The 27,896-nt window shown below is 43.2% G+C and overlaps 1 protein-coding gene across 1 annotated transcript in view; it reads left to right on the top strand.

Moving 5' to 3' along the window:
* MTHFD1L (methylenetetrahydrofolate dehydrogenase (NADP+ dependent) 1 like) overlaps positions 1–27,896 on the top strand; it is a 185,927-nt gene that overhangs the window by 87,156 nt on the left and 70,875 nt on the right. The window contains exons 21-23 of the mRNA XM_049653057.1: positions 19,679–19,818; positions 26,695–26,736; positions 27,537–27,637. Coding sequence (XP_049509014.1) covers positions 19,679–19,818; positions 26,695–26,736; positions 27,537–27,637 — 283 coding nt within the window. The remainder of the gene's footprint in view (positions 1–19,678; positions 19,819–26,694; positions 26,737–27,536; positions 27,638–27,896) is intronic.

Genomic DNA, 27,896 nt, shown 5'->3' on the forward strand with positions numbered 1-27,896 from the left:
TCCAGAGGGCATCTGAGAGATCTAAGGGGACTGGATTGCTTCAGATACCTTCCTTCTAGAAGGCCTTGTTTGAAGTTTTTTGTGGTTACCAGGAAGAAAGCCGGGCGCCCAGCAGATCCACAGTGCACGATAGCAACCCAGCACATCTCCCTGTCTTGCCTCAGCCTTGTGCGACTCTGGATCGCAAAAGAGCCAAAGATACTTAAACTCACATTGTTGAGAAACAATGCGGAGCGACTTTGCAGTGGCATTAAACATTAAAATTAAAAACATATGGTCTGAAATTCAACTGGCATATTTATCATCTCAAATCTAGTCTTGATGCCAAAAGGGATGCTAATCAAAACATGAGGGATTGGGCTTCTTATTTGGGAAAGACCATCACTGCCAAGGGGAGAGAGGCAGGATGCAAATCATTTTGCGATTTGAAAAAATAGAGTAGCTAAACCATTTAGTAGATGCTGCTTTTAGCCAGCTTGAAGAATCTACATAGGTCCAATACCCTTGCACTCATTTCCCAGTGCAAGAGTTTCACCTAGGGAAAATTTAAATGCGTTGAGGACCTCCCACATATGTGTAACTTTTGTTTGTTAAAGTAATACTCTAAGCATTATAGAAGAATCAGAAACTTTTCATGAGAGAGGAAGAAAATTCAAATTATGTCCAGTATGCCCGTGCAAAGATAATTCACTTTTTGCTTTAATATTTCCCTACTTCTGCGTGGGCATCTCCTTTTAAAGGATGGTTGTAATCCAGGGCGCCTGGGTGGCTCAGTCGGTTAAGCATCCGACTTCGGCTCAGGTCATGATCTCGCGGTTCGTGGGTTCGAGCCCCGCGTCGGGCTCTGTGCTGACAGCTCAGAGCCCGCTTCGAATCTTCTGTCTCCCTCTCTCTGCCCCTCCTCTGCCTCGCACATGCCCCCCCCCCTCAAAAATAAACATTAAAAACGTTTTGTTAAGACCGGTTGTAATCCTACGAAGACGAGTTACTCTTAGTTTTTAGCTCTTGAGACCTTGCAGAGTCCAGAGGTCCACCACGATTCTGGAAAGAGCCATTCTCCAAACTGTTTCTTCTCTTTCTGCTGTGCACGTCCCCACCCCTCCCTGCCATCGCTGCACTGCCACTCACTGTGGCTTATCTTAGACCGTGGCTGTCTTTCTGCAGAATTCTGCTTCTTTCACTGTTTTATTTGGGGGTCCGTTCTCGCTCATGCTCTGATGGTCAGTTCTTACCCTTCATCCTGCTCGGCTGTTAGCCACATCGCACAGCACTCCTCTCTTCCTTAAAGCTCTTTCTGAACATCAGCCTCTCCTGACTCTCCTCCCGGTGGCCCTCTCCTGTGTGTGTCTTTGCTGGAGTGTCCCTTCTGTTCGCAGCAGGCTGTATCCTCAGTTTCTCCGTAAATAGCACGTAAATTTCCCAATTCAGAGAACTCCCTAGAGGCAGGGAGGGGACCAGTCCATGACTTTCTCATCTCAGAGTATAAGAATTACAGACAAGGATTCTAGGGACAGCCCTGGTTCAAATTCCAGCTCTGTCCTTACCAGCTCTGTGACTGAGCAGGTGTTGTGCCCTAATGCATTCTTTTTTTTTTTTTTTTTTTTTAATTTTTTTTTTTTTTAAACATTTATTTATTTTTGAGACAGAGAGAGACAGAGCATGAACGGGGGAGGGGCAGAGAGAGAGGGAGACACAGAATCCGAAGCAGGCTCCAGGCTCTGAGCCGTCAGCCCAGAGCCCGACGCGGGGCTCGAACTCACGGACCGCGAGATCGTGACCTGAGCTGAAGTCGGAGGCTTAACCGACTGAGCCACCCAGGCGCCCCCCTAATGCATTCTTAAACTCAATACGCCCTTCCCTCTTTCTATAACAAATTTGACTAACTTATATGTACTACAAACTTATACGTATAATTTCAAAAAAACAATACTATGTTAATTTTGGCATAAAAGTATTTTATATTACACAATATGAATTTCAATATGTGTTGATTAGAAGAAATATTTTTTTAAGTTTATTTTTATTTATTTTGATAGAGGTAGAGAGAGCAAGCGGGGGAGGGACAGAGAGAGGGAGACAGAATACCAAGGCTCTGACAGCGCAGAGCCCGATGCGGGGCTCAAACTCATGAACCCATGAGATCATGACCTGAGCCGAAATCAAGAGTTGGACGCTTAACCAACTGAGCCACCCAGACACCCCTGGGGAAAGTTTTGAAAGAAGTTTTGAACTTTCGGAATGTCTAACCTGACCTTGACTGTTTCCATTTACAAAATGCAAATTTATTTTCAATGAGCTCTCTAGCCCATCCCTAGTTAAGATTTCTGTATATTCTAAATAACGTGCTCGTCATGTAATCCGGCTTACCATCATGAAATGTGGAGTTAAAATAGGCTCTTGTCAAAACATGTTTTGCAGAGATTAGTGGCATGTAAATTAACATGAAATGATTTTAAAATGTGATCCAGAGATTAAAGCTGGAGGTCTGAAGTTCACAAAATGCATAGACTATTTTAAGGAGTTTATTAAGATCCAGTGTGTAATAACTTGTAAATCTCCATTATAGGAGTATTATTTTACCCTATTTTGGCTGAGAGTAAAATTACCCTTACCTAATATATAAATTATAGTTTAGAAAATTGTACTTCCGTGAGGTTGTCTTAAACTTGGAGCAGTGTTTAGTATAATTACAAGATTATACTGTTCTTCTTCAAAGAAAACAATAGATTTTCTAGTAGGAATATTAAGAAACTGGTAATTGGGTAAGGAACGTTTGAGTCTTTTGTGGACCTAATTTTCACATCTTTTGAGGAGCAGGGAAAGAAACATTGATTATTACTGTTTTCTAAAACCCTCCTCTCTTACCAGCTTCAACCATAAATGTTGTTTGATGCATTAATACTTTGATATAAGAAATGCCAATTGAAAAACTACCCAAGGTTTAAGAGAGTTATGGTTGCTTACAAAGTGCTTGAGTATCATGTTCAAAATAAGGCAGAGTAAAGAAGTAACTTTGAGGATGAAAAAGGCATCTCAATGGAATAAGACTTCATGTAAAAGAAGAATTTAAATAGAATTATAAAACAGAAACTAACAATCAGCGTCATATTAAACATTAAAGTCTTAAAGAAACAAGACAAGAATGCCAATCACCACTGTGATTTGTCTTTATTCTGGAAGTCCTAGCCAGCGTAATGAAACAAGAACAGTAACAAAATTAAAAAATTGAAAAAGAGGAGACTAATATTTGATTTATATGCAGTATGATTATATCACTAGGAAATTTAAAGTATTTCTTTTAGACAGAGTTTTGGTTGAATAGTTTGATACAATATAAATATGTACAAGTCCATTATTTCCCTTCAGATCAGCAATAAAAAGTTAGACACTGTAATGGGAATATCCTACTTCTATGTGTCCCCAAAACAGTAAAGTACTTGGGAATAAATGTAACAAGAAATGAGCATGGAGAAAAAAGAATTACAAAGTTTTATTGAAAGACACAGCACAAGGCCTGTGTCGATGGGAGGTCTCCCCGTGTTCTTGGATGGCAGTAAGCCATGTTAAACAATAAAAATTCTCCTGTGTCGAACCAACATATAAAATTAGGGTGCTATACCATGCCATGCTATCCTAAGCTATCCAATATTATACTCTGCTGTAGTATATCATTACCAGGTGAAGCTACACAGGACATTGAACCTCATGGCTAAATTAATAACATAGTCTAGACTCTGTAAAAATAAATTCATGTGGAGAGACAAAAAAATTTAAAAGAATAGTGATGGATGACTTAACCTAACTCTTGATATCAAAACAAGGTAATTCTGCCACAGTAATAAAGAGGGATTGGCAAAGAACTGATACTGAAAAACCCTCTGACGTGTCCCTACATAGACTTATTCCATTATATGTAGAAATTAATAGTTTGACACACATGACCTTCACATTGACTAGTGGATGGATCATTGGTTAAATGATGTTTGGACAGTTGGCTATTAATTCTATTTATTTATTTGTTTGAGAGAGAGAGAGAGCACAAGCAGGAGAGGGGGCAGAGGGAGAAAGAGAGAGAGAACTTTAAGCAGGCTCCACACTCAGCATGGATCCTGATGTGGGGCTCAATCCCACGACCCTGGATCATGATCTGAGCCAAAATCAAGAGTCAGGCACTCAACCGCCTGAGCCACCCAGGCACCCCAGCTGTTAAGTTAAAAGCACAAACCTCATAGTCCCTTAACGCAATATATTAGGAATGAACATAGACGAACATTTTAATGTGAAAATTAAAACTTCAAGAAAAAAAGCAAAACTAGTTTAGTATTATTGATATAACATCAAGGCTATTAAGAAGAATCGATTTATATGAAACATGAAAAGATGTTCACGATATATACAGTTAAAAAAAATGGAGTTACAAAACAATTTTTTAATTCTCATTTTTGAAAATTTTGAAATAAATGTACTGTATATGAAATGAAATGAAAAGGTACAGAAGGTATAAATCAGGGGTACATGGCTGGCTCAGTCAGCAGAGCATATGACTCTTGATCTTGGGTTCATGAGTTCAAGCCCCAGGTGGGGTGCAGGATTACTTTTTTTTTTAAACATTTATTTATTTTTGAGACAGAGAGAGACAAAGCATGAACGGGGGAGGGTCAGAGAGAGGGAGACACAGAATCTGAAACAGGCTCCAGGCTCTGAGCTGTCAGCACGGAGCCCGACGCGGGGCTCAAACTCACGGACCATGAAATCATGACCTGAGCCGAAGTCGGCCGCCTAACCGACTGAGCCACCCAGGCGCCCCTACTTTTTAATAATGTATGTCAAATGATAGCTTTTATTTCTCAATGGGAAATGGGGTCTTTGCGATTTTTACTTTATACTTTATTTTTCTGGTGTTCTTGAAACTTTTGTAATTAGGGTATGTGACTTGTGTAATTTTTAAGACAGGAAAAGTTGACTTGAAACATCTGAGGGAATTTGACCTGCAGAGTTAGGGAGAAAGGAGTCCTAGGCAGAACAGCAAATGGACATAGGTGGGAAAGTGTTGGTGGATTCTGGGGACGGTATAGCTGGAGTAGGAGACTCAGAGGGGTGAATCTCATGGTGAGATGAAGTCATTTTGGAGGGGATTAAGAGCCAGTCTGAAGTATTATGTTTTCAATTAATAGCGGAGGTAAACTGACAATTTCTAAATAGTAGTTCCAGGAAGAAGCCTGAGAAGATGGCATTTGAGACAAGCCGTGAAGAATGGTTAGGATGTAAAATAAAGCAGGACAGAGAGAGCAGACAGGCCGGTATGTGCTTAAGGAACCACCAGTGGTCCGGTAGCCCAGAGACATGGCAGAGAAGACAGATTGCAGGTATGTTTTCAACATCCTTTCAAGTGATGGAGAAGAGTTAGTACAGTTTCTAATCTATGAAGGCTTCCGGAATGATGCACAGTTATTGCTGCTGGGACTCCTCACGAAGGTAGTGTTTCTCTTACCCCCTCCCCCCTGCCCCTCTCGGAAGCCATTCCACCTTCCTGAAGTGGAATAGTGAGGGAGGGGGAAGGGCCACAGTCCTGTCCAGGGGGGCTCCCTGCCTAGGAAGGGACTCTGTCAGCGGGTAAAGATGTGGGTGCTGCAAAACCCAGAAGACTTAACCTCTGGCTATTTGCACAACACAAGGTCTCAGAAATACAACGTTGAGTGAAAAAGCAGGTTGTGGGATTGTAAATTCAATGTAACACATTCTTAAAACACAAAACCGGCACTGTATGTTGTTTATGCCTTTGTATGTATGTACAAGTACGAACACACGACCTGGAGAAGCACCAAGTTGGTAACAATTTCCCTTTCGGGCGGGGGGGGGGGGGGGGGGGGGGCGGTGGGGACAGGGGGCCCAACTGGGGACCGGGCATGGGTGACCCCAGCTCTCTCTGTGCTGTTTACCGCTTTTGTAAGAGGAAAATAGGCAATTGTGGTCAAATGTTAATGTCTGTTACTTATGTGTTGCATGCCGGGGAGGGGGGAGCCGGGGGGCCGGGGACAGGGAGGAAATGCGGGTCTGTAATTTAGGAGACAGGCTGCGACCAGAGCCTCAGATTGGCAGTCATCGTTAGAATGTGGTCAAGTATTTAGCTTTTCTTAGAGCTAAATCTGGATGTTAATAGTCACGTTTAGAGGGTCAGGGCTTTGCCTCGCTGTCCAGCAGAAGTGATGGATGGAGGGACGAGAGCTGACGGTGTCGGGCCAGGTGCACCCACTGAGCCTTTCTCTGTTCAGTTAGGCTCCAGTGAATGAGGTTCTTAAAAAATTGTTCCATGTTTTCAAGCGTCGAGGCACAAGAACATTCTGAATGTCAAACACCAGCAATCCGAGCACCTTCTCTTGATACCCCCCCCCGCCCCCATCTTGTTTAGTCCTTTTTGTTGTTGTTGTTTTGTTGGTTTGTTTTATAAAATTGCACGAATGCTTTGGTTGACTGTGGACTGTTATTACTTTTTAAGGGTCAGGCAATAATTTAATGATGTAACTTCTAAACATTTTCAAAACAACTATAAAAACAGGTTTTTTTTGCCTCCAAAAAGCATTTCCTTGTTTAGCACGTAACACACACAAAGGAGGTGGAATTGAGAGCGAGAACCGTTCTTGAAGTCCGATGAGCAGAAAACCCTTGGAGTCCTACACGTGTATCCTGTGCTGTTGCACACTGACGTACTGCTGTTTCCTGCTTTTCAGCCTTAATTCTGTGCCTGGAACTTGTGATCAGACCTCTTCCAATTGCTTTGCATCACATAGCTTTGGGGCATTTATGGGCACATCTCAACCTCTAAAATTTCAGCTCTTTCATCAGCAAAATGTTAAGCAAGTCTCACATCTTTTCTAAGTTAGATATGGAACCTTGAGTTCAGTCCCAGAATTACTGTTGTACACAGAAAGAAAACACTGCATACTGTTGAATGAAATCAAGTGCAGGCTGAAATGAAAAATGCTTTAATATTTCTGAATAGGCTCTGTTTTCACAAACATATCAGTTAAGATTAGGTTCACCCACAGATAACAGCAACAGTGAAAGGAAGGGACCCAAAGCAAATACAAGTTTATTTCTCTGTCACATAAAAGAAATCCGGGGTAGGCAACCTGGGCTGGAATGACAGCTCCTCCATCGTCAGGGACTCTCTGCTGCCTAATAGTCCACAATGGTTGCCGAAGCCCCAGCCATCACATCTGTATCCCAGCCAGCAGAAAGAGGGAAGAAAGGCCCACCCCCTTTTGAGGAGCCTTCCTGGAAGTTACACCCACCACTTCCGGTAGTTAATCACCTTGGTCCCGTAGCCATACTTAGCTACAAGAGAAACTAAGACATTTTCTGACTCTACATGGTCTCCTTCGAACACAAAGGCGAGTTGATGACCCCCTGGCAGCGTGACATAGCTCAAGAGGCTTGTCAGGCACACGGTTGAGTTAATGCCGAGTCATGCACGTCACCATCTCCATTTCCTTTGTGACAGCACCTGCCAGGTAGCCAGGCAAGGTTGAGGAGAGCAGACTTTTGACTTCCCTCCAAAAACCTGCCCGGGATCATCTTCTCAGTCAGCCAAACGGACTGGCTCACCTTCATTCTTAAGTTCATCGCAGATCCTTTTTGAAGGAGAACTTAAAACAGGACCAAAAGGAAGAGTGGCTTTATAAATCGCGACTCGCTCTTATAATGGAATACTATAAAATGAGATATTGTTTGGAAGATGTGAAAAGTCTTCGGGAAATGTTCCGGATGAGGTTCACCGAGAAGAGCAGGACACAAAAGTGTCTAGAGAGTGTGACACCCATTATGTTAGAGATAGAGGCGTATAAATGGGGATCCCTGTCCTTGGCGGGAGCAGCCCCTGTCTGCCCTTCGGGCCCATCTCACAAATGTGCAAGCAGCATAATTTGTGCAAGTAACGAAGCCTCGTTTTAATGTTTCTCTTTCGCCAGCATAATAAACATGATAATGAACGTATATATACACTTAGCATTCCCCGGTATAAAACAAATAATCTTATTTTATTGTTTTTTTTTTTAATGTTTTTTTTTCTTTTTGAGAGAGAGTGTGAGCGGAGGAGGGTCAGGGAGAGGCGGGGGGGGACAGAGGATCCAAAGCAGGGTCTGTGCTGACAGGCTGACAACAGCGAGCCCGATGTAGGGGCTCGAACTCACAAACCACGAGATTACGCCCTGAGCCACCCAGGTGCCCGCGAGCAATCATATCTTAATCAGTTTTTCCTAAATGGGACGCACTTTTAGATAAAAGGCCGGGCTGGGAACATACAAGAGAAGCAGAGGAGAGAGAGGTGACCAGTTGAGGGTTTGTGGCTCATTTATACGAAATGACACGCATACCAAGCTGTCGCTTCAGCTCCTGCTGGGCTTAGGGATAGGGTAGAGGCAGGTGGTGGGAACATTAGACTTACTCCTGATTATTTGTTACTTTTTCCCTGGACTTCTCAAGGGTGTCTTTCCTCTCAACAGCAGAGCGATAGCCAGGAACAGAGATTACAGTGAATATGGTTGAAATTGCCTGATTTGTTGCTGCTGATTTGTTTTTCGCATCAAATTTTCCAGAAATTTCCACACCAAATTTCCATTTCCAAACTAATAATAATGGAGTCATTTAAAAATTTTTTTTTTAACATTTTTTTTTTTTTTTGAGAGTGTGAGTGGGGGAGGGGCAGAGAGAGGGAGACCGATAGGATCCCAAGCAGGCACCTTGCTCTAAGTGCAGAGCCCGATGCAGGGCTCGAACTCACGACTGTGAGACCATGACCTAAGCTCAAATCAAAAGTCAGATGCTTAACTGACTGAGCCACTCAGGTGCCCCTATATTCGTTTTTAAGCAGAAAAAGGTCATGTTGAAAATAAGCCAAAGAAAAAATATGCTCATCCCTCCTTTTCTTTTTTTTTTTTTAATTTTTTTTAACGATTTTATTTATTTTTGAGACAGAGAGAGACAGAGCATGAATGGGGGAGGGGCAGAGAGAGAGGGAGACACAGAATCAGAAGCAGGCTCCAGGCTCTGAGCCATCAGCCCAGAGCCCGACGCGGGGCTCGAACTCACAGACTGTGATCGTGACCTGAGCCGAAGTTGGACGCTTAACCTACTGAGCCACCCAGGCGCCCCTCATCCCTCCTTTTCAAGGTTATTTTCTTTACTTTGAGTTTTTTACAAATGTAAATATGCATTATTGGTCTTTTCAGTGTGTTCTCAATTTTTTTTTTTAAGTTTATCTGTTTATTTTGAGAGAGAGAGAGAGCACAAACAGGGGAGGGGCAGAGAGAGGAAAAGAGAATCCCAAGCAGGCTCAGCACCATCAGAGCAGAGCCCGATGTGGGGCTCAAACCCATGAACCACGAGATCACGACCTGAGCTGAAATCAAGAGTTGGACGCTTAACTGCCTGAGCCACCCAGGTGCCCCTCTTATTTTAAAATCCAATCCTTTGGGGACACCTGGGTGGCTAAATCAGCTGAGTGTCTGACTCCTGATTTCAGATCGGGGCATGATCTCACGGTTTGTGAGTTCGAGCCCCTCATCGGGCTCTGTGCTAACAGTGTGGAACCTGCTTGGGATTCTCTCTCTCTGCCCCTCCCCTGCTCGCTCTCTCTCTCTCTCTCTCTCTCTCTCTCTCTCCCAAAATAAATAAACTTTAAAAAAAAATCCAGTCCTTTCAGGATCCAATCCCATCGGACAGGCAGGGGACTTTACTCTCCTGTCCGGGCCACGCATACTGAAGAAAACGTAGAAGGCAGGATAATGCAGACCATTCCTGCCTCCACACCGAAAAATACAGCCTCAGGATCAGTGAGAGGAACATTGCACCTCTGACCCTAAACACAAATGTAATGACTGATAAAAGTGAGATTGGGGTCATTGTTCCTTGGGAGCTCGCTGTTCTGTTTGTACAGCCCTGAGCAGAAGAGAGCCAAGCCCAAATCGTTGCTCTTGTGAGAAACCAGTAAAACCTGCATTTCTTCCTCTTCCCTTCCTAGATGAGAAATCTGCATAGAGTCTGGGCCAGTGACTCTTGGCAGTTTTGACTCAAACCAGAGGCCTGAAGTACCTTTTTTTTTTTTATCACAAATACACGTGTACACAGGTGTGCAGGTACACAAAACCAGAATCACGTCTTCTGGAACAACACTCCTTACTCTCATTGCGTGGGATGTATCCTAATAGTCCTTATATTGTTTCTTTTTCTTTTTCTTTTTCAAATTCTGGTTGCAACCCAGGACGCTGCTTTTCTGAGACGCTGATGGGTCTCTGCCTGCTTGTTACGTGCATTGTAGTATCTTCCAGCTTCCAAGTGTAAAATGCTTTCCTTCTGTCTGTCTTAGTTTCTTCTGTTAGAAGCGTCATACTAGGAATGTTGGCATATTCAATTTGTTCTCAGACTCAGTAATCTGAGTTTCACTTGCTGGGTTTCTTTTCCTTGCAGAAAAAGCTATTGTAGGTTTTTTTTTTTTTTTATGGTTCCCCCCAGCCGGGAACCTTTCAGATAAAATATATTTACCTTTTGACATCTTTACTTTTTGACTCTTTGGGTTTGTTTTCATAAAATGCTCAGCAAAAAAATGTTCTATTTCATCTTTTGATTATTTTAGGGTAAGTTAAAGCATTTGCAAGCTTGTTTCTCCTTCGAGTTCTTTTCCTTGTGTCCAGTTCTCGGGAGCTGCAAGAGAACAGTTCTGCCTCCGTGCGATCACCCGAAATTCCAGGCCTCTAGCCAGAACTTTTGGGACACCACCGTTTTGCTAAAAACGGAAGGGTTAAAACCCCGGTCGTGGCAGTGACATTGTAGAAATGCTCCTGATCGCTGCAAGAAGACGGGAGCTATTTGGATAATAGATTCGTGAATTTAATTCAGTTTGGGAGTTTTATAAGGGAGGTAAAAATAACATGTATAATTTAATTTGCGTCTTTAACATTTTTTTTTTTCCAAAATGAAGTTTCACTTGGGTCAGAATTATTTTACAAAACAGGATGATTAATGATATTTTCAAACAATGTGAACCAGGGTCTATTACTAATTAACTCCAGAGGAAGGAAATTCTGGGTCCCTGACACTAAAGTGCATCTAAACAGCATTACTGGTACTTCCAGAGTTTTCTGTCGTTACTGAAAACATATGGTTCAAGTGGATCTGTGTCCTTTTTATATTTTGCTTATTATTTTTCTTCCCTTTCCCCAGATACATCCTCAGTAACTTTCTCATGCTTTCTACTACGACAAAAATTCCCTAATATGTGCCCAGTTGGTTCTACATACTCTTAGGGAAATTTGACCTTGAGACATTTAATAAAACCAAGGAGGAACATAGATTAAATAGACAAATCCAAAGGAACAGAAAAGATTTGATTGTTTTCGTAAAATTTCAGAGACTTAAGATGAGCTAGATCCTCAAAATTAATATATTTGACATCAAGTTTAATTTTTTTTTCCAGCAGTAGTAATAATGCTGAACTTCTCTTCTCATTAATGATCCATCCTGGTTTCCTTAGTCTCCTCCTAGTCACTGGGGAAAAAGAATCAAACTGCTCAAAGGCTAGCCTGCCTCGAGCTCAAGTTCAGAATTCTTGTGCTTCTGTGACTTTGAATGGAGTCTTCCCCGAGTTTATCTGCAGATAGCTGTAGCTGGATGGGTGTGTTTACCAAGGGCAGAAAGAGGCAGCTTGAAGAGTCTAGTTTCTATTCCTTTGTCCCTGTTGGGGAATTGTAGTTCACAGTGCTTCAGAGTGAAGTCTAGTCCCGCATATTCCTTGCGTTACAACGCAGATGGAAATTCCATTAGCAATTCTTGTGACATCAGGCGCATCAAGTAGCCAGATACTTAGGGAGAAATGATCTTGGTGCCTCAGTTGAACTCTGTCTCAGAGTCCAAGGACGAGTTTCCCCAAGGTAAAAGCAAAAATGAGATGCCTGGCTGGAGGAGGCTGGGAAGTCAAGTCTAGAGGTCTGGCTCCCCCAGTGGAAAGTGAGCATTTGGTTCTCAGGAGGCCCGATGCCCGAACACGTGTTCTCTGCCTGTAGCCCGTGCTGCATTGGGTACCAAAGGCAGTGAAACTGGTCCAGGGAGCTTCGTCTCCCTCAGAGCTCTTTCCTTGCTCCCACCCTGCTGCTCCCCAGGACTTCACACTGTTGGCACACGGACCAAAAACTAAGAGAGGATTGTGATTCGTAATTCCTAGATCATTTGCCCCAAGAGAGAAAACAAACCGATGAATTCCACTGAAAAAAGAAAGAAACGCATATCATAATGGTGAAGACTCCCCATTACACGCTTTCTGTTGTCACAGCAGAAATTCTTACCGCACTTAGAAAACAAGTCGGGACGCCCCTGTCAGAGCTCAGGAAAAGAATTTATGAAGATAAGGGCGTTTCACATACCAAAATATTGAAGTACGAGGTGTCAAGATTCTTGGTGGCAGCGCCACTTTCCATGCTGCATCGTGAGTTGGCTCATTGACAAGGTGGCAGGGGCGGGGACACCGGCCTAGACTGCAGTCACGTGGGCCTCGCTTTCAACCCAAGCTCCATCCTGTAGAGCTGTGTGAGCTTGGGAAGAACTGTTGATCCATAGCCTCACAGGCCGGATGTGGCAGGTAAAGGTCCCTCCTAGGTGTTGAAGAACGAAACGAGACAGAGGACGTCTAGAACGTCGCCTGGCATGTAGGCGGTACTTAGGAACTAGCCCTGGGCTCTCCTGGTGCCCAGTCTTTAATTAGAATAGCTTTCCCCATCATAGATGTTGGTCTTCAGCAGTAAGACTGACCATTGCTACAAACTGATTTTTTTCTGTCCATCCCTCCCTTCTTATGAGGTTCGTACAGCAGTCACCCAATGAGGTGCTGTACTTTTCATCTCCAGAAACTGCCACGTTGTAGCAAACACATAGAGTTCGTACTGTGATTATCGTGTTTCAGGAATTTATGGCATGTAAGGGTATTATTGGTGTAATAATTTTGTATAATCTTTTATTCTGGCATCTAATGCATTTGTAACGTGCTCAGGAAGAGTATCTAGAAAGTGTAAGGTGCCATTGTCATGATTGAACCGTAGCACTATCAAACTCTGTTGTTATTTTGGTGGATAATTCCACCTTTGGGTTTTTTTGGAGGCTGAGAAGGTGAGGGACTATCCTGTGCTTTGTAGGATATTTGGAGGCATCCCTGGCCTCTGTCTACAAGATGCTGCAGACTTTCCCAAAAGTCCCATGGCGGGGGGGTTGGGGGGGGGGGTAGAGTCCACCCCCATTAGAGAACCACTGATCTACCAGTCAAGTTTGTGATTCCACAGAAGTGGGTTCAGAAAACGTACCAAAGCATGAGATCATTCAGAAGTAAATGCAAAACAGAATCTAATTCAAGGGGCGCCTGGGTGGCTCAGTCGGTTAAGCGTCTGACTTCAGCTCAGGTCATGATCTCGCAGTCTGTGAGTTCGAGCCCCATGTCGGGCTCTGTGCTGACAGCTCGGAAGCCTGGAGCCTGCTTTAGATTCTGTGTCTCCCTCTCTGTCTCTCTGCCCCTCACTGACTCATGCCATGTCTCTATCTCAAAAATGAATAAACAGTAAAAAAAATGGAAAAAAAATTGAATTCAAGCTTATTGCATAAATAAATAAATAAATAAATAAATAAATAAATAAATGTTTTTAAAATACCAAAAGGAATTCAAGGAAGAAAAAGTAAAAAAGGAAAAGGTTGGAGCGATACACCTTTTTAATTAGGTAATTAGTTAATATTCCCAATCTTTGTCACGTTAAAAATGTTTCCTCACTAAATGAAGACGTGTACATACATGACTGCTTAAGAGCCACACAAAGGAATAGAGGTTCAGTAATTGTTGAATGGGAAAAAGGGAGGTTTTTCCTTAATTCTGAGATGGATGTGTTTAATCCAAAGTGTTTTTGAATAGAATGCCAAGTAGCAGAGGGCGCGTAGTGCAGAAAGGAGAGCTCTGAGCTGTGGATCAGAGGGACCTGGGACACCACAGTGGGCTCTTCCCACAGGAACGTAACTTGCCGGGCACATACGGCCCAGCGGAGGTTAGTTCCCTCCTAGCTCTAGAATTTTATGAATCCGTAAGTTTTAGGTCCCACCTAGGAGGAGGTGATGACATAAATACCTTTTTTTTTTTTTTTTTTTAAGTAAGTTAGCTGATCAGTGCTTGCTTATCTCAGTCCTAATTGTGATTAAGGTTTTCTTCTATGCATTGTGCACTGCAGATCGGACCTACGATGGAATATATTGACATACGAAAATCCTCTCTCTGCCTCATTCACGAATTTCATAGATACGATACGTGCCCGCCAGAAGGGTTTTGTTGTCGTCGTTTCTGCTTAGTTTGTACAATGTGAGTCGGGTGCCCTCGCAGGGCAGCGTGGGAAGCCAGCCGCCTGGTTGTCCAGTATTGGTTTTTACTCTCCCATTGAACCCTGAGCTCTGTTCCCTGTGAAAGTACTAACCGTTTTTGTCCAAATAGCTAGTCCCTTCCAAGCCCAGACCCACCAACACTTCCTTTCTGGGCAGATTATGGGTTATAAAGTTGAGTCAAGCCATGCTATAAAATCACTATCTAACAGCTTCTGTGCTTACACAGTAAGAGTATCAGTCAGTTTCCTGTTTTCCTTCATGTCATAAGTTGAACATCTGTGACCATCCCCCGCCCCTCCCCCCCCAAAAAAAGAGATTGCCAAGACAAATAATTGTTGTAGCATGTGCAAACATTTTCTTGGGAGCCTTTTTAAATATGCAGCTTTCAGAAGATTACATTACGTGCTTTTCAGGAATGCTAAATCATTAGTGTGTTTGCTTCATGACTCAAGAACAGGTCGATATTAAAATCAACCATAAATCATTCTTCAGTGTATCTCTTTTGCAATTTATCAAAAGCAGCAAATGTGATAAGTGACCAAATCGCTTATTTGAGATCACTAGGAAAACTTAACTTACAGGTGCTCTGTAGATAATTCTCAGGAAGTGTCTAGGAAATAGAACCTGCCAGCGAGAGTGGCTTGTCCCCTGCTCATGGCAAGACCCACTGAGACACAAGACACAGATACACAGCACTCCACACTGTACACTTCCAAGCTGATACCTGTTGATGAAACATTACTAAGTCGTCCTTATTTTGGCGATCGGTAATTGTGCATAGCACACTTTTTCCATACTGTTTTCCTTAGCAGCCTGATATTTGAAAACAAATAACAGAAATGATTCCATGCAGTATTTCAGAACAGGCTCCCAAGCATGAGAATCTGGCACGTTCTTCTGTTTTCTGCACATTATTTGCCTCCATATTTCCCTTGCATTTGGAAGCCACGGCCCCTGGACTTTTATTACTGCATCCTGTTTCCTTCCCTCATTGCAGATCTTTTTGTTACCTTTTTTTTTTTTCAATTTGCCTCATAAAATACGAAATTAAGCTTAGCTAACCTGTGTCGACATTTGCGACGGTCATGTCTTTGTCAGATAGGACATTTACACCTCGCATTAAAACTTCTGCTACTATAAAGCAAAAAGGGAAGCATGACAGGGAGGCATAAGAACATTTTTAATTGTCTAATTTTATTTTTCGTGTCTGCCTGTCTCCACTGAGCGATGGCCTTTACTTGATCCCCACTGGCTCTGAATCCGACTCGTAGTTTCTTCTCACCTTTGTTCATTCATTCGTGTGCAGCAGGTACCGTGACAGGTAGTGGACATCCAAAAATGAGTAAGACACGGTCCGTGCCCTCCAAGTGGGAGATGACGCACGAGTCCCGTTAAGACACTGCATGCAGGGATGGACGTGGGCCCCGTGAAGGAGCAAACCAGAGGGCTGGAAGGGGCAGCCCCCTCTCCCTGGGAGGATCGCGGCAAGCTTCTGGAGCATCCGCGCTGAGGCTTGGGCAGCGAAGGAAAGAAGAGAGCGGGGAGAGAGGAGCCTTCCAGATGTTCCCCTCTGGAGGAGGGGCGGAGATGACAAACATCGGATGTGCGGGCTCTGCGGGAAGCTCGATATTGGGACATGAGCACACAATTGCAGGCAGAATAAAGGTGGACGGAGGTGTGAGCTTGAGGCTCGGGGTGGCCTGGGCTCTGTGACGAGGAACTTGGATGTTTTCCTTTAGGCACCGGAGATCTGACGAAGGTGGGACGAGCGTGGCGTCTACATTGTGAAGTTTAAGGAGGCGATGGTTTTTGAAGGGAACTTAAGCTCGCGGCTTCTTAGGGGGGTTAAATTATTATAAATGAACCGTGCTGTTATATTTGTGACCAAGGGTCTTAAGACCTTGCAATCCTGCTGCTCGCCTTTTTTTTTTTTTTTTAATGTTTATTTACTTACGAGAGAGAGCGCAAGCAGGGGAGGGGCAGAGAGAGGGGGAGACACAGCATCTGAACCCACTCCCTTTAATTTGTCTTAGAGACGTACACAGTCATCCGGTGTCCAGTGTATGTCCAGCAGTGTCGGTCTCTCAGACAGACTTGGCCCCTGTCCTCGTGGAGCTCAGTCTCATAGGGGAGCTACGAGTGGAAATGGGCGTCCAGTTGGAAAGACTGAGAGACCGCTGGATCAAACACTGCACGCAATGATCTACCTCCAACTGCAGGGCAACATTAAGCACTTTTTCAGATATCACAGCATTGTAACAAAAACACGCGCACGAAACTCTGTCACTTGCGTCCCTCCTCCTCGTAACCGATCACACCGGAGAACAGGTCGTGTTGGGTGAGGTAACGGACTTCTGTGGTCGTCGTGGATCATTTCCCTTCGTCTTGACAGGATGATTTCTGCTCTTGCTTTCTCCTTTACCTGTGAACCCCTTCACTCCCCTCTCCCTCTCCTTCCCCCACCCCCAGCTCCTTATTTCTCTGCCTGGAGAAATCCTCTTGTCCCTGAAAGCCTGATTCCGTGGACACCATTTTCCAAACCCGCCACACAACTTCCATCCTTCCCCATGCATCGGGTCCCCCTTCTCTCCTGTCCAATAGTGGGGAGTCTCTCCACCCAGGTCCCTGGAGGGCTGGACCAGGGTTGGGGACCCTATTCCTGGGCCACTACCCAGAGCATAATGCCTGGACATAGCAGGAATCCGACAAATGCTTAAGAATTGAATATGACTTCTAGCAAGTGGGAGAATTGGGCTGTTGGTGATAATGAAGCAGACCATTTTTGTGAGCCCCCACCGTGCCCCAAAAAGCAGTCACTGAGTACTTTGCATTGCCATCTCACTTGATCCCCCCAACAGGCCAAATGAAGACATTGAGACTCCAATCGGTTAACTCACTGACCAGCGTTCCTTTTTTGACGGTCACTGTGTAATTGACGGCTCATATGCACAGTTGGGAGGGATTCTGGATACGGTCTGTCTGAGACCAACAATAGTATGGTCACCTTTCCCCTCCTGGGAGCCCACTCTGTCATGACCTCTGACAAAATGAACTGAACATCCCTCTTCTGGAGTCCTCTGTGCCACTCCCATGCTACCATCACCACTGGTTTCACCCGGGATACCACTGAGATTGGGACTGTTACTGTCCACGACCTCCTCTGTTTAGACCCCCACTAATCAGATCACTAGAATTGCCCCAAACAGTGTGTAAAGAGGAATGCCTTTCACTTCTTTAACTTGTTCTGCTACATTGCTTATTCAAAGAAAACACAAAAAGGGAAAAACTGACTTTCTAGCTACGTTCACTCCAAATTGAATATTTTTAAAGAAATGTTTTTCAATTTGTCAAAAGCATATCAACAGTCATAAAAATTTTTTATATCCTCTGGCACCGTGCTCTCACCCCTCGGGAATTTCTTCCAAGAATATAATGTGAAAGAGGTTAAATCTCATATGCACAGATATTTTCCATCATTACTTATATTGGAAGCAACCCACATGTCTAATAACAGGGGGAACAGTTTTGTAAATCTTCATACATCAACCTAACAAAATTAAAAGCTGCCACGTAGGATCATAAATTCTGAACGTTTGTAGTATTGCAAGAAACGTCTGAACATTTTAAAGGAGCAAACTACAAAAGTCTCCTTATTCTATAAAATCTATACAGGAATATGAAGCACTTAAAGGAAGCCACAAAGAATTAGAATGATGGGTTGATGTCTTTAGAATTTGAAATTCTAGGGGCGCCTGGGTGGCTCAGTCGGTTAAGCGTCCGACTTCAGCTCAGGTCACGATCTCGCGGTCTGCAAGTTCGAGCCCCACGTCGGGCTCTGGGCTGATGGCTCAGAGCCTGGAACCTGCTTCCGATTCTGTGTCTCCCTCTCTCTGTGCCCCTCCCCCATTCATGCTGTGTCTCTCTCTGTCTCAAAAATAAATAAACGTTAAAAAAAAAATTTTTTTTTAAAAAAAGAATTTGAAATTCTACGTGACACGTCACGATTTTTTTTCCTTGATTCTTGTTAAAACGTGTGCGTTTAGTGAATGCTCGAGACAGAGATCTTCAGCGATGCACATTTCAAATGGTGTGATTGTATCTTGGTAAGTTTTTTTTCCTGCCGGTTCCCATCTCTGCCATAAATGACGGCCTTGCTTGTGCTGTCAATATGTCGTGTATAATCCATACATTGATATTATTCTTTTCCTAGTGTGTGCTTCTCAAATCTTCATGGGCATTCATCTCACCTGGGGATCTTGGTAAAATGCTTATTGTGATTCACTAGGTGTGGGATTCTGTGTGTCTGATAAGCCCCTGGTGGTGCTGGTGCCCTTGCCCCTCGTACAGCTGTCCTTTGTGTGTGGAAACGATGCTGTGTACCGTTGACCGCTCGGCAGTCAGGAGTATCACCTGGGAAAGCAGTGTCAGGCACTCTCCCAGCTACCTCCGCAGTAACTTCTCTAGCAATTTGGGGGCCGAGGAGTGTCCCTTGTGGTTACGGACTAAAGATGCTATTTTATCAAGCCTGATGATTCATCTTCTTAACCCACTCTGCTAACTTGAATTTCATCAAGCAACAAAAATGACACAACAAACATGAAACAATGGTGGTACTAAATAAGTAATTCTATGCGTGTTATAAAAAGTAAGAAAGGGGGATGCCTGGGTGACTCAGCTGGTTAAGCGTCTGATTTGGACTCAGGTCATGATCTCATGGTTTGTGGGTTTCAGCCCTGCGTCGGGCTCTGTGCTGACGGGTCAGAGCCTAGAGCCTTCTTTGGACTCTGCTGGTTCCCTCTCTCTCTCTCTCTGCCCCTCCCACACTCATACTCTGCCCCTCTCTCAAAAACAAACATTAAAAAAATTTTTTTTTTTAAAAAGCAAGAAAGGATCTTCTAATGCTAATCATGCTAGCAATGTCCCTTGATACAATTTGGAACCCGATTAAAAAGCTGGCAATCCCATCTGTGGTCAGAAACACGTTGCTGTGAGTGTGCATAGTGGAAAAAGACTTTTGACCCTGGCGGTGAATCCTTAAGGCACTGCGGTTTAAAGCTGAGTAGAGAGCCGTCTCTTTAGAGAAGGTAGGGAAGGGGGGAACGTCTTCTGTGACTAGGAGAAAATCAGCCTACCGCTGCGTATGAACAAGAAACAATGCCGCTGGACGTGTTGGGGTTTAAACTGTCCTTTGAGCCTGAGTCACGGCCAACAATTGCTGAAAACTAAAACCTGCTCTTGTTGTGAGACAATGATAACAAGTCTCCACCTTGATTCTCCACAGTAACTGAAGCCGGCTTTGGTGCTGATATTGGGATGGAGAAATTTTTCAACATCAAGTGTCGAGCGTCCGGCTTGGTGCCCAACGTGGTGGTGTTGGTGGCCACCGTGCGGGCTCTGAAGATGCACGGAGGCGGCCCGAGCGTAAGTCCCCCACTTCCTTCGTAGTGAAACGCATTCCAAAACGAAGATGAGGCGGACTCTCGCGCCTGAAACCTTCAAACCTGCTTCATAACCGCCGTTTCCTTAAACGCCAAATCACCGTTATGGGGCCCTGATCGTTTCGTAAGTTCGAGTAAAGGATGATGCTCCCAAAGACGTTGCTGAGCCGTAGTTTGGAAAGGAGCATAATGTAACCGCTTTTTGGTCCTAAGGTTTATATCTGAAACTCAGGTCAACATTTTATAACCCCAGGGTGTAACGAGATGATACAGGCTCTTGTTCTGAGCAGGGAACATAAGGATGAGAAATAATTGCTTTTGCGGGTGGTTTTTCAGTGTTCGTACAGATAGTTTTTTGGTTCACTGATGCAGGGTCTCATCAGATTTCATCTGGAACTGTTTTCCTTCTGTTTCTGTTTATTCTGATTTCACTTTACCGCTCTGTTATGGCACTGGATTATTGCTACAAGAGCTTTGTTTGCAAAACACACCCTGTTTCCACATTTTCACAGACTTTTGACCTTAACCTATCTTATAGGCAGAATTCACACACAAAAGAAAATTTTTTTCTTTTCCGTAATAAAGACGTAATGTTTTTCTTTTTTTCATGTTTTTTTTTTTTCAAAGGGAGAATATGAAATGTTATACTGAGTAATTACCTTTCAAGTAAACTAAGTCAGGGCATCTTCATCATTCATACTGTGGTTATATCAGACAAAGTACCAAAGCTGATTTCTTAATTGGTAATCCCGTGTATACAGAGGTCACGTAATCATTATTATGTGGCAAGAACAAGTGACAGGTTTGCCATCGTGAAACACATCTGTGATACGCATTGTGTGACCATTTTAGCAAGTCTTTGTCCCAAGAGAGGCTGACATTATCTATCTGCAGAGAGCCAGGTCTGAAGCCTGAGTCTTAGATCCAAACTCCCTTCTCTGTCCACCAGGCAGAGCTGAACATTAATGAAGGGTAAACAGGAATCCCAAATCCACTGGTAACACCAAACACTTACGCAGTCCATTTTAGCCCAAAGCTCCGTCATTAATTCAAATGCGAGATTGGCACATGTGTCATTAAGCAGTAGATGCTAAGGAATTCTCATTTGGCTCAAAACACCATTAATCACTACAGTGACTCCTTCACTTTAGATTCTGAAAATATACCAATTTCCATTTTCAAAAAACAACTTCTACCTCCTATTATATACATTTGAAATGCTTCATCCCTGTTTTGCACCCTGGACATCATAAAATCAAAGGGCTTTAAGGCTGGAAAGGGCTTCAGGATTGTCTAAGTCTGGTTCAGTGTTTGTAAAGATGAAGTTACTGAGGTGCCAGAAGGATTCAGTGATTTGCTTGGTATCGTCCTTCTAGTTAGGGGACTGATCAGACTCAAGGTCTCTTGAGTTTTAGTCTAGGGTTTTTCCACACTCTCATATCTGTCCTGTAAAAATTGTGTACGCAACGTATCATCCTGTTTCAGTTCATCTTAATGTATGTGCTTGTTTTACAGTGGTGGCATTGTCCCCTAACCTTAATCTTTTTGTACCTCTTCTGCTCCCATCATGGCTCCATGCCGGTGAGGGTAACAGGGCTCAAGCCTAGTAGGCACAGATCCGCGTGGATGATGATTAAAGAAAAGGCTCGGGAAGCCTGGCGAAGCTTCATATCCCCCTCCTGAGGCTCCAGAAGAGCCTTCTGCATCATGTTGTTTTATGAACGTCTATATATGCATCTCCCTTCTCAACTGTGAATCCCTTGAGATTAGGGACTATGTCTCACTAATTTACGTATCCCTAATGCCTGGCATAATCTGCATCCAGGAAATGTTTTCAGCAACTGAATAATAAATGAGCTTTCATTTCCTTAATCCTATACTCTCTATTATCCATGTCAGTGTCTTTCCTTCTTATTTGAAACAACTCTGTGGTAATGTTTTTGAGCCATTATAATTTCTACTTCCTTTGGATATCATTATACAAATAACCATGGCGGCCTCTTATGTTTATTCAGCTTGTTTTTTTTCCATAATTTGTGCAGTGGAAAATCCTGTGACCCTCGAACTTGCCCGTTTTAGCCCCAATTATTTAAAATTCATATCCTGTCTTCCAAAGTGCTGACCATTCTGGTGCAATTCACCGTATAGTATTTTTAGTATAATGTTTTTATGCTTACGGACCTAGATATCCCTTTGCAATGAATTCTTTAAACATATTGTATTAAGAAGTAATACAATGTGTATTTACATAAAGAGAGATTGATTGTAAGGAACTGGCTCACACATCTATGGAGGCTGGCAATCCAAAATCTACATGGTGATTCAACAGGCTGCAGACTCAGGAGGGCTGGTGTCGCAGGTCCAGACGTATTCTGAAGGCGGTCTGCTGGAGAATTTTTCTACCACGGAATCTTTTTGTTCTATTAGGGCCTTTAGCTGATGAGATACAGCCTACCCACATGGCACGACGCCTTGTTGGGGGTTCGGGGGAATCTGCTTTACTCAGAGTCCAAAACACCCCACAGGAACACTCAGGATAATGTTCGACCAAGTATCTGAACACCCTGTGCCTCAAGCTGACGCCTGAAATGAACCAACACGTCCGTTGCTACTGATTTTCATATACGGTACAATCACCAGATCCAATTTCCCTTTTTTTTTTTGTATGAATAACCAGTTGGCCTAGTACTGTTTATTTAAACAGTCCCTCCTTTCTTATCATTCAAGCCTACTTTGTGATAAATTGGTTCTCCATACAGGTGTAGGTCTTTTTCTGGGATGTCTCCTCCGTTCTGCTGGTCTATTTACCTATAATTGTGCTTGTGCTGCACAGATGGCCATTGTGGCAAACTCCTCCAGGTTGTTCTATCTCTTCATGCATACCTGGCCTGGGATCGGTCCTTTTCACTTCCAGATGTATTTTAGAATTAGCTCATAAAGTTGCATCAAGAATCTTTTTAGGATTTTCATTAGAATAGCATCAGTTATATCAGGAGATTAGCGATATCTGACAAGTTCCCATCCAAGCTACTTCTATTGGTTTAGGTCTTTTTAAGTGTCTTTTAATAACAATTTACAGTTTATTCCACAAAGGGCTTCTCTTTCTTTTTGTGCATTTGTTACTGTGTACTTTATATTTTCGTTTAACACACCCGTCCCAGATTCTTTTATATTGCTTTTACATCCAGCGCCCTTTCTAAATCCTCTTTTTTTAAAAGTAAGGTACAATGGACATATAACCGCATATTCATTATAGGCGTAAAACAGAACGATTGGACGTGTGCATGCGTCACAAAAGGATCACAAGTCTAGTTAACAGCTGTCGCCATGCACAGGTACAAAAAGTTTCTTGCACAGAGGGCTTTTAAGCTCCAGCCACTTTCAAGCATGCAATACAGTATTCTTAACCGTGGTCACCATGCTGTCCAGCCCTCTCTGTGACTTTAAAATTGCCTTACTAGTTGGCCTTGTTTACCTGTAGATGCTTTAGAGTTCTGTGTGGGCACGCATAACTGAAAATAATGACAGTTCTGTTTCTTCCTTTCTAATCTTTATCCTTTTTTTCTTATCACACTAAGCAGGTCTTTGTGGTTGCAACGCAGTATTAAATAGGAGTGGCATCCTTTTCTTATTCCTCATCTGAAATAGAACACGTTTAATACGTCATCATTAACTGTGATGTTTCTATAGATTGGTAGTATATTATTCTTATCAAACTAAGGAAATTGACTTCTGTTCCTAGTTTGCCAAGTTTTTATTCTAAAGAAATGTTCAGGGGCGCCTGGGTGGCGCAGTCGGTTAAGCGTCCGACTTCAGCCAGGTCACGATCTCGCGGTCCGTGAGTTCGAGCCCCGCGTCAGGCTCTGGGCTGATGGCTCGGAGCCTGGAGCCTGTTTCCGATTCTGTGTCTCCCTCTCTCTCTGCCCCTCCCCCGTTCATGCTCTGTCTCTCTCTGTCCCAAAAATAAATAAAAAACGTTGAAAAAAAAAAAAAAAAGAAATGTTCAATAATTCTCTTCGCCCTTTGAGGTGATACGGCTTTTCGCTTTGATCTATTAATATTACAAATTATATTGCTTCACTTTCAAACATGAAGTGAACCTACTTTCCTAGAATAAATCTAACTTGGGAATATATTATCTTTCTCATGAACAACTGAATTTTGCGTATCGGTTTCCCAATATTTTAAGTAGGATCTTTGCATCCATATTTTTGAGTGAGATGTCAGCCATGTAAACTAAATTGAGTAGGATTCCTTCTGTTTTATGTACTTTATAAGGGATCCTATAACATTAGAATAATCTGTTTACACAAAGATGGCGAGAATTCACCGGTAACAATGTACAGGCTTGTGGCTTATCGGTGAGGGGTAGATTTTTAACTACAGATTTAATTTTTTAAATGACTACAACATCTTAGACTTCTCTTAAGGGAGTTCTAGTAAACATTATACGTGTGTGAATTCCCCTCTGTTTTCAAGTGTGTTGGTATAAAGTTGGTCATGGTATATTATTAATTCTGTCTCCAGCTGTGTAGTTATAATATATTTTCATTCCTTTTTTTTTTAAAAAAAAAAAGTCTTACCAGAGTGCCATCAATTTTGTTAGTCTGTTGTTTTGTTAATCCTCTGTACTTTTTTTTTAATTTTTCTTCAATGTTTATTTTTGAGAGAAAGAGAGAGAGAGAGAGAGAGAGAGAGTGTGTGTGTGTGTGTGTGTGTGTGTGTGTGTGTGTGTATGAGTGGGGGAGAGAAAGAGAGAGGGAAACAGAATCTGAGGCAAACTCCAGGCTCTGAGCTGACAGCACAGAGCCCGACGCAGGGCTGAAACCCACAGTCCGTGAGATCGTAACCTGAGCCAAAGTTGGAAGCTTAACTGACTTAGCCACCCAGGTGCTCCTATCCTCTCTACTTTTTGACATGTGTGTACATCCCATTCTTCCTGTGCTTAATAATTGATTCCACAGAACTTTTTATGTCCGGAGGCTCAACAATACTTCACATTCTTTTTTTTTAATCTAGCATTTTAGTTGTTCCCGTTGAAAGATTCCCTCCGTGTTTCATTCCTTGCTACTGCTGGAAAACCCATCTGAAAATCCTTTATTAGGTTCCCACACACCAACAGAAAACAATCTGTCACAGAGGTAACTTGTTTTCAAAGGACTTTTAATATTCTCAAGGCGTCTTCCATGAGAGGGGAGTAAGTCATCCGCCCTCAGTGAATCAAAATACGTTCTAGAAGCAGGCTCTAGGCAGAAACAATGTGGAAAGGTACTAAATTGGGTTTTCAGAACCCTGTTGTATTCAAGTCCCCGTTCTACCTCTTGCTTGCTATGTAATCTTGGGCAAGACACCTTGTCTTCTCTTAACTTCAGTTTCCTCATCTTTAACCTGCCCTGGCCACCCTATATGTTGTCGTGAGAAACTAGGCCAAAAGAAAAAAAAAAAAAGAGAGAGAGAGAGAGAAAAGTGATGGCAGTCACTTCAACATTATTTAGAATTTATTGGGAAAGATGGTACACTTTGTATAAGTCAGGTTTTACTCAAATTATAAGTTCCATTTTATGCTAGGATAATGGGCACCAGTAAGAAAGTTCTCACTATTGGCTCAAATTAGAATCAGCTGAGAGGCACCTGTGTGGCTCAGTCGGTTAAGCATCTGACTCTTGATTTCAGCTCAGGTCATGATCTCGCAGTTTGTGAGTTTGAGCCCCGAATCGGGCTCTGTGCTGACGGTGCAGAGCCTGCTTGGGATTTTCTCTCTCTCTCTGCCTCTCTCAGCCCCTTCCCTCCTTGCGATCTCTCCCTGTCTCTCCCTCTCTCTCTCTCTCTCTCTCTCTCTCTCTGAAAATAAATAAACTTTAAAAAAGAATCAGCTAAGGACTTTTTATTTTTATTTATTTACTTTTAATATGTTTTTTATTGAGAGAGAGAATGAGTGGGGGAGGGGCAGAGAGCAAGGAAGAGAAAATCCCAAGTGGGGGGTGGGGCTCAATCTGACTCATAAGACCATGACCTGAGCCAAAATCAGGAGTCAGACGCTTAACCAACTGAGCCACCCAAGCACCCCCAGCTGAGGAATTTTTAAATATTACTGATTCTGGGTCCCACTCCCAGATACCCTGGTTTGATCAGTGTGGTTGAAGCCCAAGCACAGTGTGCTTTTAAATGCACCTTTCCAAAAAAGGGACCATGATTTGTTTCTCTTTTGAATCTCTACCAGAGTAAGCTTTTTTTTTTTTTTTTTAACAAAAAAAGGGACAGTATAAAGTGGTCAGATTCCCAGTGACAATAAATAAACTTTCCTCACTTCAGTGTTTAGTGCAATGCCAATTAACGGCCTTTTCTGTAAAAGAAGATAAGAAAAACAAGCCCCCAATTTGTAAATACAATGGCAAGTTGTTCATTGCCAAGCCACTTACCCTTTTTAAATACGCTCAAGGTTTTTCAATATATTTGGGCTTTTCAAATGTGCCCGGCCTGCTGGGCACCGTTGAGTAAAAGGCATTTGCTCTAACCTAAGAATTCCCTGCTGCTTTAACCATACCCTTTTGGATATATTTGGATTCAACGGAAGTGGGTACAGGAGACGGCAAAGAAGTAGGCTTTCTTGTCTACCCGGTGGTAACCGTGTGCCCAGGATTGAGGTGGGTGCTGTGTGCAGGCCAGAGGGATGGTGGGAGAAGGGAGGTCCTTAAGCCCCTACAGAAACCAGTGCTGCAATCCAGTATGGCTTATTCAGATGCATTTTCCATAAAGCTACTAGAAATTCAACCTATGCGGCTTCTCTTAAATGCAACAAGTATCAACACTAAGCATTTCAATGGATTTTTTCTTAATTTTTTGCCTTTTCTTGTCTCAGGTAACTGCTGGTGTCCCGCTTAAGAAAGAATATACAGAGGAGGTAAGAGCAGGTGTTTTGAAGGCTTATGTGAAGAACCATTCAAACCCATGGGCCAGCAGCTGAATCTCAATCAGTGAATGAGCCCTCCACCAGTGGCCTCTTGGAAAACTGCTTTTCTAATAATCCGGGAGAAGATGGGTGGGGGCAAGGGATAAAATCTGTTGAGTTAACTCTTCATTCTTAAGGTGTGATGGATGCAGGCTTCACGTATACACTGTTCCCTACCCTCTGGGCAGCCATCATAGCCAGAGCTCGGTCTCCAGCACAGAAACAAATCTGAAGCTTATACCCATGTATTCTTTCGGTGTGGAAAAAACTGACTTGTGGAGCGTATGCATTTGGTTTTATCACTTGCTTGAGTCACTCGACTCTTGGGTGAATTAGACTTTGATTCACTGGCAACAGTACCTCTTAGCTCCTACAGGTGGCACCAGGGATTCGAGCCGGCAACGGCCAGACAGCACTCCTCACCCTCCCGGGGCCTTGTGCCCTCTTGTCTACCAACCTGCAGGGTGCATTGCTTTTGCCCTGGCCACCAGTCAGCAGAAGAAATAGCCGCCCGGCTCCAGACCCAGATACGCCATTGGGCCCAGAATGATTTCAGAAATTATTTCGGAAATGAGCCTCCTCTCTCTGTAGCCACCTTTTCTTGGGGGAGAAACCGTTTTATGGTCTTATTTAATAGCTCCTAGGACAGTCAAGGGAGCAAGATGGGAGCGAAACCTGCCAGGGTGGACTCTCGCCAGTTTGGTTTGGCAGCTTTGGTGGGAGGCGTACATGGGGGTCTGGTCTTCTTCCAGAACATCCAGCTGGTGGCAGACGGCTGCTGTAACCTTCAGAAGCAGATTCAGATTGCTCAGCTCTTTGGGGTCCCCGTTGTCGTGGCTCTGAATGTCTTCAAGTAAGTGAAGTCCCCCCTGCTTTAAACGTGCTCGTCTTGCGGGCCACCCTGTGAACTCTGTTTGTGTCTTGAGGGGTGTTTGTGGTCTTTCTCTGCTTTGTCAAGAACTATCTAGAAATACTCTGCTCCTTCTGTTTGGTGGGCTTGGTTTGGGTTGGTTTCATTTTAACAGAAGTTTCTCAAATGTTTATAGGAAATGAAATCTATATAGTGAGTTAACATTTCCTTGGCTTCTTCTTCTTTTTTTTTTTTTTTTAAA

This window comes from Panthera uncia (genome assembly GCF_023721935.1).
Source record: "Panthera uncia isolate 11264 chromosome B2 unlocalized genomic scaffold, Puncia_PCG_1.0 HiC_scaffold_24, whole genome shotgun sequence".
NCBI classification, from domain to species: domain Eukaryota; kingdom Metazoa; phylum Chordata; class Mammalia; order Carnivora; family Felidae; genus Panthera; species Panthera uncia.